This window comes from Barbus barbus (genome assembly GCF_936440315.1).
Source record: "Barbus barbus genome assembly, chromosome: 24".
NCBI lineage: Eukaryota > Metazoa > Chordata > Actinopteri > Cypriniformes > Cyprinidae > Barbus > Barbus barbus.
In genome coordinates, this window is record NC_136752.1 from 31,043,098 (window position 1) to 31,060,370 (window position 17,273).

Below are 17,273 nucleotides of genomic sequence, written 5' to 3' on the forward strand. Positions count from 1 at the left end.
ATTATATATTTATAAAGGTTATTTTATTTGCAATTCAATAAAAATTATTTCTATATTAAATATGCTGATGCACTTTTTTGTTAATTTAGTGAATTAAATACTTCAGAACTGAAAACATGAGTAATCTTATTTGATTCTTTTCTTTTTTTATATTGATCTCGATGGACTCACAGCAAAAGATCTGAAGATTCATATTAAATACATGCATCAGGTTCACGCTTTAGAAACATTACAAAACTAAAGACTCACATCAGCTAATATTAGAAAACAGAGTCCAGGATCTGCTTCTGATTGGATGAGACACACGTGAAGATGATAAACACACACCTGTGATCACAAAACATCAACTCTAAATTAAGACATGAGTAAAGTTGTGACTGTAAAAACCAAACTAGAGCCCTGCAGGGGCCTAAAAATTTAGGCCTGAGCCCCTTCTCCCAAAACAGCTTATACTGTTTCAGATATTAAAATAGTTCAGTTTTGTATGTAATGGCAAAGTGATTATATTTAGTTTAGTTTTTTATTAAGTTATTATAGAAAAACGTTTGGAGCATTTTTTGTTCGTTAAATATACGTTTTTTTTTCTTTTTTAAAGTAACGACCAAGCGGCCAGCGGCAGACAGCTGATCATAGCATATGTTTGATCAAATTAGCCTTCTCATACCATCACGACTTCCCTAAAATAAAATCTAAAGATATACTAAAACAGTTCAAGCATATAACACAAGTGTTAAACCTAGATAAATGTGTGCTGTATCCAATCGTTTGTGCGGAGAGTGGAAGCTAAAGCGCACTTTGCAGGACACGGCGGCGTCAGCGCAATCACTTGCATTTATTTCAGTGGAAACAACTTTAAATACGCTGTCATTTTTGCTCATAAAGGTAAGAGTAATACATCATTCGGAACAGTAAAGGGTCTTTTATTTGTGTACACTCACAATATCAACAAAACCTTGTGCTTTTATAAAATAAAGAAAATAAACATGATGCGCTTTCTGCCGTCTCGGTCTTGAACAGGAATGCTTCACAAAAATAAACCGAAAGTCAGCGAATGGTATGCCTCACAGACATGATAAATATATATCTATAGAAAGCTTTAAATTACTACTTAGCGAAATAAATCAAATCGAAAACAAAAACTCTTTCATTATAATCATAATCATAATCCGTAAAGATGCACTTCTCTCTAATGCGTCTAATGAGGAGACGGCGGGTCAGGATCGACAACTTCAACTTTGCGACACTGACTCAGAAAACACTAGTTTATTAGTAAATAATTCAAATATCTCCTTACTATTCCCCCGGACACATTCATGGTAATTACTCTTGCTGGGGCTTTGTGGCAAGCTTTAGCCTATTGCGTGCGTCTGAAGGCAGAACTCTTCAGCTGCGCTATTTTAACTATTTTAATATCTGTCTCGTGCTGTTTCCACCAGCGTGGGTATTTTATTCACTAATTGATGGAAGTCTAAAATAGAAAAATTAAGGAGAAGCCTAAAACAGGCCCGAGGCCCGGCCCGCGTCTGAACTATGACATGAAAGAAGACGGGGCCCTTCGGGCCCGGGCTGAAATGCAGTGCTCTAAACCAAACGCCATCAGGCCGAACTGTTCTGAGCAAAGTTTCCATTAGTTTGAATGACTCTCACATGTCAATAAGTCCTGGCCAATATATCCACCATGGTATAATCAGTATAGCAAAACATCTGTCGCACAAACCGACCAGTCCTCCTAAGCTGAAATGTGACATTTTGATGATCACTAATTCTCTACAAGAAGTTGGTTTCTGATAGACTGGTGTGGCAAGTAATAAGAGGTCTGAATAAGTGAATAAAAACGAGCAACGAGCACAACATTAAGTGAAAGGATCAAATGATTCTGCTGAAAAAGCTTCTTCCAGCAAACCACTTTGCTTTTCAGTTTGACCAGCGAGAACACAAAGACTTTAAAAGCTAAAAGTGAAACAGGATGAAGAAAGTTGAAAGAATAAAAGGGACAAAAGAGGAAGGAGTGCACAGGACAAAGACATGTGAACTGGGGAAACTCAGGAAATTAGCTTAGAATCACACCCAAACCGACCACAAACTGGGAAAAACAGGAGCATCTGATGCATCCCTGCTCCTCATGCACATGTTAGGAAGCACACCCGTCCCTAACATCTTTTTGTTTATAAAAATAAGATCAAATAAAAAAAAAAACACTGGAAATCTACATGAAAAGTCAAATCAAGTAAAATCACTATTATTTGTACGGCGCTTTTAACAATGCAAAATGTGTCAAAGCCACTTTACATCAGCTTGATATAAAGCTGAATCATGAAACATGAATCTACATGAAAAACATGGGAATTTAATGTCTCTGGTCACTAATATTAGCTTCTATTCTGTACCCACTTGAACACTCTCAAACATGACATTTAGATTTATTAAGCAGACTTTTATCCAAACTGACATACAAATGAGGAATATAACAAAGCAATTCATCTTGAGGAGGCTATAACATGAGAAGTGCTAAAAATGCATTATATTTTGGTTTCTCTTGACTAAAAAAATGTACAAACCTACAGATTTTTTAAAACTGACTAGTTGGTGGATTGTTTAAATGACTAGTCAATTCCTCAGATATTTGAAAAGCCCAGCATAATTAGGCTGGTTTTTAGTTAATCTGACTCCAATAAGATTACAGTGCTAACCTCTGCAATTACATGATGCCTTTATATTAGGAAGAGGCTCACTGACAAGACTATCATGATACTATATGTCCTTGACCCTAAAAAGTTTAAAAACCCTACTATTTGTTGACCTCACTAACTATATGTTATTGGATGAAAAATCAACTCAGTCAACCATCATGTCACACCCTTTATCTTGATAAAGATTTAACTGAACCAGTTTATGACGGTGTAAAATCAGAGCTTCAGCATCACAGAGATGAGGCATTACCATCAGCAATAATGATCATAAACAATTCCCTGATCCGCCTGCTGGTTCAGTACAAGCAGGCGGTTTTTAAAAACATTCATTCATTCAATCATTCATTCATTCATTTCAGTAGTTCATGGGCTGGGCAAAACACAGTGGATATTGAAGAACACTCCTGAAGCACAGCAGCACATTGCTAGAGATGTTCGGATAAACCTGATAACCCACTTCTATCCTACAGAAGCCGACACACTACTGTCATCTCTATGCCAAACACAACACAGTTTAACTGAGGCTTGGAATTATTAACAATACAATTCTTTCTCACTTACTTATGTGCAATCAATTTGAAAAAACAGTATTACAATGACCCTATCCATAATTTGTGTCAAACTCACATTGCACGCACTATGCATTTGTGATCTCCAGGTAATGTAGTTATAACTGTTGTTTAGTTATGTTTGTCCATCCATGAAGCTCTGTGTCAGCATTTTGTTTTCCTAACCCTAATCAAACCACTTGGACTTGATGACTTTCGCAGACAGCTTTGACCATGAAAGCGGTTAATATGAGGAAATATAGGAACAAGGAAATGTTACATTGAAAAAAATCATCACATTTCCAGGATCACCTGCCAGGTGCATATGCAAACAATGTAAAAAATAACAATGTCAAACAAACATCACTAACAATCTATTAAAGAAATGAAAACAGCTATGCAAATATGACCTGTCAACATGACGAATAGGGTCATCTATTTGTTTGAAATAAGTATATTGTAAATATATATATCCTACTCTACATATATGCATTTAAAGAGACAATCACCCAAAAATGTAAACTTTGTCATTATTTTCTCATTATTACTCATTATTTACTCATTTACTCTGCATCATGTCGATCTGAAACAAGGATACGTTTCCGAGATCTGTTTAAGCTTAAGATACTTTAAAGAAACGCTGAGATACACTGGGATCTATTGGGTTCCCAGCAATCTTCTTATTTTGTGTTCAATAGAAGAAAGAAAAGTCATACTGGTTTGAATGACATAAGCGAAGTAAATGATAACAGAAGCTTTGTTTCGTGGGTAATCTAATGTTTTCCAAACAAATTGGATGATGACATTTTAGTTTGGATAACCGAATCCACAAAAAATACATTCTAATTTAAGACACGTCCAAAGTACTGCCAGAGAAAACAAGCATCTGTGTAACTGGACTTGTTGACAGTTACTCCGGCAGCTCGCGCTCGTAACGCTTCACAAGAACACTCTGAAAGGGGAAAAGGACTGAATTCGGCATGCATGTTACTTACATCGTCCCATTTAATGAATTTGTCTCCAGTTCTCAGGCTCTCGGTAACCGACACGCGTTTGAGCTGGAGCGCGTGAACTCCCGGCTGCGCTCCCGCCATCTGCGCGCGTCTGATGCTGCTTCTGCTTCTGCTCAGATCTGCGCATTCACTGCTGCTTCTGCAGATCTGATGAAGATCTGACACATTCACTGCTGCTTCTCTGTGAAAGAACTCGCTGCTCGCCCCCGAGATCAGATGCGCGCTCTCGTTGGTCCTTGCGCTCCGGAGCGCGTCGCCGCCAACATGCGCGCAAACCTACAGAGAGAAACCATTAAAGATTAAATTAATCGTGATATACAGATGATCTGAGCTTTTGCTCTATAGTACGACAAGATTAGAAAGAGTTTTAATCATGCCGTTTTAAGTCGTCTTTATTTTCAATAATTTACAGACTTTAGTATTTAGCCAACAATGCTATTAATGCTTACAGATAATAAATATGTTAATTAACTGGGTAATTATAAACGGCATCTAGCCCAAAAACATATAGTAGCTATATCAACTTTTAAAAGAAATAAAAAAAAAATCACATCATGACTTCTCTCTGTGGTTCACAGAATAATAGTGAATTATTAATATGGACTCATACAGTTAAGTGTCACTACTACATTTACATAAAATGGGAAATTATTCTGCAAAAACAAGTGAGAGTGGAAATATTATAACTTACCAAGACTGAAATAAGTAATAAGATAACAATAACCATAACCCTAAAACCAACATTTTAATTGGTCTTCAATTTAACGCTTTGTGGTTATTATTTATAAGTTGCAACACTTACCTCAATGTTCAATGCTCTAATGCCATCTTGTGGTTCACTTATTCACTTACTGGAGATTTTTTGTTTTGTTTTTGAAAGTCTTCTTCTCACCAATACTGCATTTATGTGATAAAAACTACACTAAAACACGAATATTCTGAAATAGTATTGCAATTTAACTGTTTTCTGTTTTAATATATTTTAAAATGTAATTTTCATATGCTAAAACTGATTAGCTGCTCAAGAAACATTTCATGTTTATGTCTATCTGTGTTTAAAATGGTTGTGCTGCTTAATGAGGAACAACATTCATTTGAATTCATTCATTTTTTGTTACACTGTTTCTGTCATATTTCATATTAAATTAATGCATTCCTCTTGAATAAAAATATGCATTTAATTTATTTAAAAAAATCTGCAACACACACACACATCACTGATACACACACATACACACACAAACATCACTGACACACACACACACACACACACACACATCACTGATACACACACACACACACAAACATCACTGACACACACATCACTGATACACACACACACACACACACACAAACATCACTGACACACACACACCCACACACACATCACTGATACACACACACACACACACAAACATCACTGACACACACATCACTGATACACACACACACACACACACACACACACACAAACATCACTGACACACACACACACACACACACAAACATCACTGACACACACATCACTGATACACACACACACATCACTGATACACACACACACACACACACATCTGATACACACACACACATCTGATACACACACACACCAGCCGCTGTTTGAAATCAGTGATGCGCGATTATTACATCAGTCACGGTAATAACCGGGAAACAGACGCGCTTTCTGAGCGTTTCATTCACTGGAGAGTCTTCACATAATGCGCTCTTTTTGGTAATAAGCAAACATAATCTTCTATTTTACAGAAATAAATGCAAATAACAAATACATTAAAAAGGGAAGTGTGTGTGTGTGTGTGTGTGTGTGTGTGTGTGTGTGTGTGAGAAGGTGAAATATGACATGCCTTCTGCGCACGCGCATACCTGAAATCAGTTTTTCTCGGAAGTCAAAAACTCGTGCAAAGCGACTGTTTGTCTTCTTCCCTTCTGGATATTCACCGGTTGGGAATGAAGAAAAGTATTTTGTAAGTATAGAAAGACATATTCTAAATTTGTACAAATATTATTTGTGAAAGTTTGTGCGATATTTGATGGGCGATAGTTAATGCATGTTTTACTCACTAAAGTTGTGTTTGAATAGAAACGCTTGCTCGTTTAAAGAGACCAAACAACCATTATTGCAACGTTTAAGTCACAAAATGAATGTTGAGGACAAAGTCTTTAGGATGATTAAGTAGATAAGAAATACTTTGTTAGGTTGGCTGAGCTGGGAAGCTTTCTCCTCTTTTCCTCTTCTTCCTCTTCCTCCTCTTCCTCGTTCTCATCTTCCTCCTCTTCCTCTTTCTCCTCCTCCTGTCTCCTCTTCGTCTTTCTCCTCTCCTTCCTCTTCCTCCTGTCTCCTCTTCCTCTTTCTCCTCTCCTTCCGCTTTCTCCTTCCTCTTCCTCCTCCTCTGTCTCCTCTTCCTCTTTCTCCTCTCCTTCCGCTTTCTCCTTCCTCTTCCTCCTCCTCTGTCTCCTCTTCCTCTTTCTCCTCTCCTTCCGCTTTCTCCTTCCTCTTCCTCCTCTTCCTCGTTCTCCTCCTCCTCTTTCTCCTCCTCTTTCTTCTCTCCCTGATGATTAACCTTTCCTACCACCAGGGGTAGTTCTAGGGTGAGTGGATATCGGGGGCTTAGCCCAAAGACATTCATACGTATATGTGTCAGAATACACAGGATACACTTAAAAATATAGGCTATACATGTTTAAATTATACTTTAGCTAAGTGCCTTTATTTTTTTAAAGCCATATAATTAAAATGTAAAATATAATATAAATGAGATATATATATATATATATATATATATATATATACATACAGTGGTGTGAAAAAATGTTGGCCCCCTTCTTGATTTTTTTATTTTTTTGTCACACTTTAATGTTTCAGATCAAACAAATTTAAATATTAATCAAAGATAACACAAGTAAACACAACATGCAGTTTTTAAATGAAGGGTTTTTTATGAAGGGAAAACTAAATCCAAACCCACATGGCCCTGTGTGAAAAAGAGTCCAAGATGAAAACCGCTGCGGAGCAAAAAGAACAAAGGCTCGTCTCAGTTTTGCCAGAAAACATCTTGCTGATCCCCAAGACTTTTGGGAAAATACTCTGTGGACTGATGAGACAAAAGTTGAACTTTTTGGAAGGTGTGTGTCCCATTACATCTGGCGTAAAAGTAGCACAGCATTTCAGAAAAAGAAGATCATAGCAACAGTAAAATATGGTGGTGGTAGTGTGATGGTCTGGGGCTGTTTTGCTGCTTCAGGACCTGGAAGACTTGCTGTAAATGGAACCATGAATTCAGCTGTCTACCAAAAAAATCCTGAAGGACAATGTCCGGCCATCTGTTCGTGACCTCAAGCTGAAGCGAACTTGGGTTCTGCAGCAGGACAATGATCCAAAACACACCAGCAAATCCACCTCTGAATGGCTGAAGAAAAACAAAATGAAGAGTGGCCTAGTCAAAGTCCTAACCTGAATCCTATTGAGATGCTGTGGCATGACTTTAAAAAGGCGGTTCATGCTTGAAAACCCTCCAATGTGGCTGAATTACAACAATCCTGCCAAGATGAGTGGGCCAAAACTCCTCCACAGCGCTGTAACAGACTCATTGCAATTATCACAAACGCTTGATTGCAGTTGTTGCTGCTAAGGGTGGCCCAACCAGTTATTAGGTTTAGGGGGCAAGCACTTTTTCACACAGGGCCATGTGGGTTTGGATTTAGTTTTCCCTTCATAATAAAAAACTTCATTCAAAAACTGCATATATTGCTGCAATATTTAAATTGTTTGATGATCTGAAACATTAAATGTGACAAACATGCAAAAAAAAAAAAAATCAGGAAGAGGGCCAACACTTTTTCACACCACTGTATATATGTTATATGTTCATATGGTACATGTCCACTGGCACAAAGCTAACCCATTCAACTTCTGTGCAAGCTTGATTGTTGTTGTTAATAGACATGTACAATATCGAAAAGATTGTTCTACATATACTTACTTTACTTTTGTCATTTAGCAGACGCTTTTGTCCAAAGCGACTTACAAATAAGAAAAAGTAACTAAAACTAAAAGTTACAACTCTATAAATACTATATACCTACATATTTAAGAAAATAAAGAAATTAAATAAAATTGACACATGCATATAACATTTCAATAATAAACAAATAAATGGAAAAACTAAAATAAAAAGGGATACTTCTATCCCTTGTCGGTGTCCCTGCCCGGTGGAGTCGCACGGTAGAGTTGATGGTCTTTACAATCTTTACTTTTTCATATACATGATTACAGAAATATTCTTCATTTTCAAATGTCCATACATTTTAATATGCTTTGATTAATCCAGCTACGATGAAAGCACCCAAATGGAACCAACATTATACTTGTTATAATCAAATGTCTTATTCTTGAGCATTTGTATCACAGCAGATTGTATTTCAATCATTTAGAATGACTCCATGTAACCTTGCTCATATTATTCCCGTCCTCATGTGTTAATGTAGAGGTTTTGTCTTGCAGATTGCAGTAACTCATGTGGTGTTGGAGTTCTGTTGATGACTCTGAGATCCTCCTGAATCATCTGGGCTCAACTCAGGGTTGCCATGCAGATTCTTCTGTGCTTCAGCATCGGTTTGTTCCTGGTGGACTCTTGCATGAGCCACACACTGTTCACTTGTGAGCCAGTGCATGTGCAATGGTGCCACGGCATGCCCTACAACACCACCTTCTTCCCCAACATGCTGGAGCACTATGACCAGGACATCGCTGCCGTAAAGATGAAGGTAATATTTAGTGAAGGACATCAGTACACATGAATGAAATAATAGATTCAGGGACTGACCCTTGCTGCAAACACAGTGCTGTTCGGCTGAATATTTGCGTTTTAGGAAAGCAGATTCAACAGAACTGACTGACGAATAACACTGAAGCACAGATGTCATCTGAGATAGAAAGTAGCATATGTACTGCTGTAGGATATTGACTTTACAGACATGTAAACACGTGAGGATGAAGATTGTGGTATATGTGAGATGATATGCTAAATAGCCTCAGGCTTCTGTACAACCAAGACCCTGTTTACACCTGGTATTAAGATGCGTTTTGGCTGATCGGCTCATTAGTAGACGAGGGAAACACTTTCCCATTCACACTTGGGGTTTTAATCCATCTCTTCTGTCCACGTTTAACCACTTCTGTTCTGATTTCTTGTGAGGGGAAGGTCTATGGTCTATGTGGGCTTTTTCTGATCTTTCGATCTAATATTGTGAAATAAGCTTGCTCAATTTATATAAGGTAAACGCTGTGGATTTTCCCCCCAAAGCTATTTTAAAAATATTTACAGCATGGATCAAAAGTTCTGTTACAAACATCAGTAAAAATAGTGCTGAAAGAAAAAGAAGAAAAATAATAGTCACCTATAAGTAGTCAGCAAATCTTTTAAATTTTACTAGTATTCAGAACAGAATAAGATTAAAAACAAAACAGAAGATATTGCTAATTGCTAATTAGTTGCTATAAAATTACAATTCAAAATTATGTATACAATTATAAAATAAAATAAAACAAATTGTAAAAGCATTTGTTCTAAATAACATAGATATATAAACATCTAGCAGTGCTATATAATGATATGTTGTGTGAGTGAGGCACGGATATTGTCCTTATCACAGCAGACATTTTTTTTTTCTCATTTTTGGTCATAACGATAGGAGCAAGACATCATTTCAAACTGAAAAGGGTTAGTTTTATTCATATATACTGACAATGAGATCAAAACTATGCCTTTGTAAAATTACTAAGACAAATAGGATGTGCTTTCAGTCGTCTCTGTTTCCTTAAACCTGTTGTGCGGCCATAAAAATGAAACTTTAGTTTTTTTTAAACTCTTTTGTTAATTGTTTAAATAAACAGCTATTTATTTTATTTCTGTCATGTCATTTTTTTCAGTGTTTCTGAAAAGAAAATGTATCCATTGTAATTTAATTTAAATCTAATTTCACAATCTATTTTAGTCTGTTAACAGATAAAAATGAACACTGAGATGTTTCAGAGTCAGCGGAGAGGAGGCTTTAGCAGCTGTGAAACACATCCACACCACGAGCTCAATCCGCTCGAAATTAAACCCTGTTCACATCTGTATTTAGCATTGTCCATTCGTGATCAGATCAAAAATGCATCACAGTACCATTTTCGGAATTAAGTAAACAGTAAACTCTCTCATTTCTGTGAGTGACTAACACGGAAACACAGTTAGAAACTGAATTAGCAGATTCTTTTGAATTATGAATGAAATATACTTGCATAGACCTCATTGAGTTTATTCTCACAGATTGTTAATTCAGGTTCTTTCCTATTAATGTGTCATGTATTATCATCTACATAATCCACCTGAATGGATTATGGGGAAGTTGTGGTCTAATGGTTAGAGAGTCGGACTCGTAATCCAAAGGTTGCGGGTTCGAGTCTTGGGCCGGCAGGGATTGTAGGTGGGGGGTGAATATACAGCGCTCTCTCCACCCTCAATACCATGACTGAGATGCCCTTGAGCAAGACACCGAACCCCCAACTGCTCCCCGGGCGCTGCAGCATAAATGGCTGCCCACTGCTCCGGGTGTGTGTTCACGGTGTGTGTGTGTGTGTGTGTGTTCACTGCTGTGTGTGTGTTCACTGCTGTGTGTGTGCACGTTGGATGGGTTAAATGCAGAGCACGAATTCCGAGTATGGGTCACCATACTTGGCCGTATGTCACTTCACTTCTTCACTTCTAAATCAGACAAGAAGTGAAAATGGCATGTCTCTTTTTCTTTGTGTGTGTGCAGGCCTTCATGCCGCTGGCCAGCCTGCGCTGTTCTCCTGAGGTGCATCTGTTCCTGTGCCAGGCGTTTGTTCCCGAGTGCACTGACCACACTCATGTCCTGCGGCCCTGCAGAGAGCTGTGTGAGCGAGTGCTGTCCGACTGCAGCAGAGACATGCTGACCTTCGGCATCAGCTGGCCATCTGAGCTGCAGTGTGACCGGTGAGCAGATCAACAAATTCACCAAAACAAATTCCTTGTATGTGTAAACATACCTGCCAATAAAACTCATTCTGATTCTGATTCTGATCAGCGGGGCTTCTGTTAGAGAAATGTCCATGTGGTCAATAAAGAAAATGGACAACAACAAATTTCATCAGAGGTGGACAGTAGTGAAATATTTTTATTTTACTCAAGTAAGCGTAGTTTATCAGTGTTTTTCTTTGGAAAACTTTACTACATTCAGTATGTCATACTTTTTACTGCATTACATTTCATCAATTAAAGTTGTTGGGTTTTTTTTTTTACCTTTAATACTTAAGAACATTAAAAATGTAGTACTTTCTTGTATTCAATTAAATCTCTGAATTGAGTAAAAGTAAGAAAGTAATAGATTTCTAATGTAATTAAGTATTAAATTATATTTAATATGAAATGTAGTGCAGTAAAAAGTACAGTATTATGTTTTGGAATGCTGTGAAGGAAAGTTTTCTAAAGAAAAAGTACTGAAAAAAGTATTCTGATAAAGTACTGACACTTGAAAAGTACTTTTACAGCAGAGTAAAAAGCTGAGTCTGTACTGTGAGATGGAGAACCTCATTTTATGTCTCTTTAGGCTGGTGAAAAAAACTTGGACATTTGAAAAGCAGTAGAAGCCACATAATAGAGAGCTTAAAGTGAAAAAAACTGCTCGACCCAAGCATGGGATGTTATTGAAATCCTAAATGCAGTTTTGTTTTGTAAGAACCATAAATGTAATGGGATAATTATAATAAAGCAGATTCCTTGATTGGTAAAGTTATGCTGGGTACACGCCACAAGATAATTGGGCTAATTTTGGCCTGATTTCTCCCCTTCCGACAATCCTACGTTGGTTCTAAAGATGATCTTATCAGATTTTCCTGTGGTGTGAGGTGTGTTAATAGTGACTGAATCTGCTCGGAAGAACGTTGGAGGTGCCCTGATCGCAATCGTAAATATTCAACATTTCAGGATCAAAAATTCTGATGTGTGGGGGGGAACCCCGAGGACACCACACACTATAGGAGCAAAACGGTTAAATCTAGGATTTTTTCCCCTCATGTTTGTGGTCTCTAACATTTTGAAGTTCTTATAATATTTTAAAAAATCTTTTAGTGTGTACCCAGTATAATTGATTATTAAAATAGTAGTGAAATTTTTTTTCTTCCCCCATTTAAGCCCCTTGGTTTGCCAGTCAGATTGTGTATGATTTCAGAGCTGTAAATTATTGTGATGTGTATGTTGTTGATTTTTCAGATTGGAGTCATGTCACAGTTCTGCGGTTTCAGCCGTGGAGATGACCACCTCCAGAAGCTCTCTGTCCTCCGGCAGGGATCTGGGGTTCTGGTGTCCCCATCAGCTGAAGACTCGACCCGGTCAGGGTGGCTCTTTCCTCGGGGCTCAAGATTGTGCTCCACCGTGCCACAACATGTATCTTAAACCGCAAGAAGTTCAGTTCGCTAAGACCTTCATCGGCGTGTGTTCTATTGTGTGCTTATGTGCAACTCTCTTCACATTTTTAACCTTCCTCATTGATGTGAAGCGCTTTCGCTACCCAGAGCGGCCAATCATCTTCTACTCTGTCTGCTACAGCTTTGTCTCTCTGATCTATTTTGTTGGTTTTCTGCTGGGCAACGAGGCGGCCTGTAACGAGCCGAGTCTGCCGGGCCGCGTGTGGACGGCTGTGCTGGGAGCCCAGAGTCGCGTCTGCTCGCTGCTCTTCATGCTGCTGTATTTCTTCTCCACTGCGGGAATGGTGTGGTGGGTGGTTCTGACTATCACCTGGTTTCTGGCCGCGGGGCCAAAGTGGAGCTGTGAAGCGATAGAGAAGAAGGCGGTCTGGTTCCACACGGTATCCTGGGGTCTTCCCGGAGCGCTCACCATCATGCTGCTGGCGCTGGAGAAGGTGGAGGGAGACGGCATCAGCGGAGTGTGTTTCGTGGGTCTCTACGATCTCACGGTGCTCCGCTGGTTTGTGGTGGCTCCGCTGGCCATCTCCGTGCTGGCTGGCCTCTCGCTGCTGCTCGCTGGCATCATGTCTCTTAACCGCGTGCGTCAGGTGATCCAGCACGACGAGCGTAACCAGGAGAAGCTGAAGAAGTTCATGATCCGCATCGGTGTGTTCAGCGGCCTGTACCTGCTGCCTCTGCTGGTGCTGCTGGGTTGCTATCTGTACGAACAAGCCCACCGCAGCCACTGGGAGAACAGTTGGATCCACCAGCACTGCCAGGAATACAGCATTCCCTGCTCCCGCCTCGTGAGACCCTCGTCCTGAGCTGTAGATTCTGACATTACCAGAGCATTTAGTCTCCCACTGACTGACTTCTGTTTTGTTTTTTTTGTAGAGTATTGATGTGGAGCAGCCTGAGCTCTCGCTGTTTCTCATTAAATATCTGATGACACTGGTTGTGGGAATATCAGCCGTTTTCTGGGTCAGCAGTAAGAAAACCTGCTCAGAGTGGGCGTCATTCTTCAAGAGAAAACACAAGAAAGAGTGAGACCACTTTCTCTAATCCTAACACAATCATTCATGTGTTTAGTTTGTCATGTGCTGCGTCCCAATTCCCATACTCTCCGTCCGAAATAGTATTCGAAAATAAAATTAGTATGTCCCAAATCGTAGTAAGTTTTAAAATAGTATGCCAAAGATTCCCGGATGGTCTACTACTTTTGGTAGAAATTTGAAGTGCAGATCGATGCACACACTAACAGCTAATATTGCACGACACATTGCGCGGTGGAAGAGGATTCGATTAGAACTACAATATAAAATATACATATAAAAAGTATTTAAAAACTACAAACATGGCAGATATGCGAGACCAATGGACAGGTAGAGTAAGAGGTTTGAGTGATAAATAATCAATATCTAACCTGTTGAATAAATATTTAATGTTATCCACATTATATTTAATTGGCAGCAATACTGTGAACGTTTATAATGATGTTTGGTCTTTAACTTTTAAAAGCATCATTATGCTTACATATGAAGAGAGTTCTCTGCATGATAGACACATGACTCGCAGAACAACATGCCTCTTCATTTCTTAATTTAAATTAATTGAAATATGGATAATGTTAACTGTGACAAGATGATTGACAGTGCAGTTTAAACAGTGACAGGATGCACGTAATTAAGCAACAGAGCGTTAAAGACATAATAATGACGAAGTAGTCTGTCACAAAGCTTGCCTACTATTCTGCTACATACTCAAGAGTATGTACTTTTTCTTCACAAAAAGAGTACATACTTTTAGGGCATAGTATAAGTAGGCGAATTGGGACACAGCAATGGTCTCCACTTCCAGTGCATATAATTTAAACAACAAATAAATCACCCACATGCAGAGAAATTGGTATGGGTTAAGGTGACCAGATGTGCCTCTTCTCGAGGACACGTTCAGCACAGGATTTCTAAATTGCCTAAAATAACCAGGTGTTCGTTGTTTGTGCTGAGCCGATCGATCACTGTATGATATCAAAATAACGCGAGAGCTATAGAGCGCAGAGCAGACGCTCCTTATGCTTTTGAATCGCTCTCATGGTACTTGGATGTCATACAGCGATCGATCAGCTCAGGGCAAACAACTTCTAATTTAGAAATCCTGTGCTGAACGTGTCCCCGGGAAGTGGCATGTCTGGTCACCTTAATAAAGGCTTAGAGTTGAGGAAGCTATTTTTTGCATGTGTAATAACTGTATAATAAATGTTTTCCTTCTGTTTGTGCTTCAGTCCCATCAGCGAGAGTCGGCGTGTTCTGCAGGAGTCCTGCGAGTTCTTCCTCAAGCACAACAGCCACGTGCAGCACAAGTCCTCCTCGCACAAGCTGAAGGTCATGTCCAAGTCCATGGGCACCAGCACAGGCGTGCACACACCTGCCACCAGTAACCACGGCAACACACCTGTCCCCACGGTGATCCACAACCACTGCATTCCAAGCCAGAGCCTCTCCGATCCGCATCGTTCCTTGGAGACGTCCGCTCAGGAGCACATCGGATCAGAGAGACGCAGTAAAGCAGACAGTTCCAGCCGCTTCAGCAGCCACACTCAAACCTCACACAGGTGCATATCATACATTGTTTAATAATACTGTAAACTGCTGCACACAAAATGGATAAACTTGTTGAACCTGCGATACTCCTTTCATTTGACAGATGATCTCAACTAGGGGTGACCCCGAATAGTCGATGATTCAATGCTTCGATAGGAGGAGCCTGATTCGACTCCCAATCTCACAGTCGAGTATTCGAGGGGTTGTTATGATCCTGCCATTTTGGCTAAATGAGGGTGCTCAATGTCTGATTTCACATAGAACTACCAGTTTTCTCCTAATAAGTCAATATACAGCCTATTATGATAATGCTGTAAATAAGGACCTGAAAATAAAGAAGCTTTAAATAAATATTTTAAAGTGCGTGAATAAATCCAACCACCCCTATAGATTTAAGCATCTTTCAAGCATCTTGACGGCAGATATTTAAATCTTTAACAAAACTCACAGGCAGAGTGAAAGACTGGATTTCGATCGATCAGGTAGGTTAAAAGTGATTTCAAAACATTTCAGCCGGTTTATATATTATATATTATTATATTATATATTATTTATCTCATATAAGATGCATTTGAGTTACGTTGCACTAAAGCGCTTCATTGTAGTGCTACGGTGAATCTATTCAGCTTGCAGCGCGAGCAGTACAAACAACAATGCAGAATATTAAAAACTATGACTGGGACTGTCATGTACACATAACATTATAATGAGAACACTATTATAACAAAACACTGTGAATTTTTAGAGTTTAGTTGCTGTGTTTCTGCCCGTTGTTGCGTGAAGAAAGCGTTCACAAAATGAGTTATAATGAGAGCACTATTGTAAAAAAAAAAAATTAATTCTTAGGGTTTCACTGACGTTTAGGCTAATGTTAACTATCTTTTAATCAAAGCATAAAACATTATTTACCCTTTTGTATCTATGAGGTGTCCATTAGGCTATTTTCCCTGTGTTAACGTCAGTAATTATGACTGTCGAATGTCTGATTTGACTCTTGGTAATGTATTTTGCCCCCGCCCCCAGACATATGATTCGACTATCAGTTGACTATCGGCATGATTTGAAAATCCTGATTCGACTTTGAAAACACCTACTTTAATTGCTTTTTGAAGGTTGACACCCAAAGATGATTTGCCGGAAGCTGACCAGAGCTCCGCCCACGGCACCAACAACCAATGACATCTTAGGGTGGGTTTTGCATCGAATGGAGGTGAAAGAGAGAGACTCCTGGCTCCGCCTTCCTCGTTCTCTGTGCATTTTCATTATTGATGTCCATATCACTGGAAGCTTTGTTTTAATTCCTGTACACTACTGTAAAATCATCGAGTTATAATGGTGATGCAGCACTTATTTAGTGACAAGATCTATCTAGATTCAAAATGAGTCAGTTCTGTTCTGTTGCATTTTTGCAGGAACAATTTTGCACATTTGTACACTTCTTTAGTTGATTCATCAATGGAATATTCCAATATCAATTTCAAACACTTTATTAGTCCCCTAGGGGCAATTCACAAGGTCACATGGAGTAACACAAAACAGTATACATAAGAAACAGCACACATAATGTACAATGTACATATTAAATATAATCTGCTACAAGCAAATACCCTGAAAAATAGTAGTTCATGGGCTGGGCAAAACACAGTGGATATTGAAGAACACTCCTGAAGCACAGCAGCACATTGCTAGAGATGTTCGGATAAACCTGATAACCCACTTCTATCCTACAGAAGCCGACACACTACTGTCATCTCTATGCCAAACACAACACAGTTTAACTGAGGCTTGGAATTATTAACAATACAATTCTTTCTCACTTACTTATGTGCAATCAATTTGAAAAAACAGTATTACAATGACCCTATCCATAATTTGTGTCAAACTCACATTGCACGACCATGAAAGCGGTTAATATGAGGAAATATGGGAACAAGGAA

At 38.9% G+C, this 17,273-nt stretch overlaps 2 protein-coding genes across 3 annotated transcripts in view; one reads left to right on the forward strand and one right to left on the reverse strand.

Moving 5' to 3' along the window:
* Positions 1-4,448, reverse strand: part of LOC306843568 (1-phosphatidylinositol 4,5-bisphosphate phosphodiesterase beta-1-like) — a 130,483-nt gene extending 126,035 nt beyond the window's left edge. Inside the window, exon 1 of the mRNA XM_079375096.1 lies at positions 4,234-4,448. Coding sequence (XP_079231222.1) covers positions 4,234-4,332 — 99 coding nt within the window. The 5' untranslated portion in view covers positions 4,333-4,448. The remainder of the gene's footprint in view (positions 1-4,233) is intronic.
* Positions 4,449-6,118: 1,670 nt separating this feature from the next.
* LOC306843399 (frizzled-6-like) overlaps positions 6,119-17,273 on the forward strand; it is a 13,040-nt gene continuing 1,885 nt past the window's right edge. The window contains exons 1-7 of one of the 2 annotated variants that reach the window (XM_079374882.1): positions 6,119-6,233; positions 8,771-9,033; positions 11,071-11,267; positions 12,543-13,542; positions 13,631-13,779; positions 15,018-15,347; positions 16,449-17,273. The exon at positions 16,449-17,273 is cut by the window's right edge and continues 1,885 nt beyond it. In XM_079374882.1, the coding sequence (XP_079231008.1) occupies positions 8,854-9,033; positions 11,071-11,267; positions 12,543-13,542; positions 13,631-13,779; positions 15,018-15,347; positions 16,449-16,515 (1,923 nt within the window). In that variant the 5' untranslated portion in view covers positions 6,119-6,233; positions 8,771-8,853 and the 3' untranslated portion in view covers positions 16,516-17,273. Of the gene's footprint in view, positions 6,234-8,770; positions 9,034-11,070; positions 11,268-12,542; positions 13,543-13,630; positions 13,780-15,017; positions 15,348-15,439; positions 15,681-16,448 lie in introns of those variants that run through there. The other variant, XM_079374883.1, reaches the window with a different exon arrangement.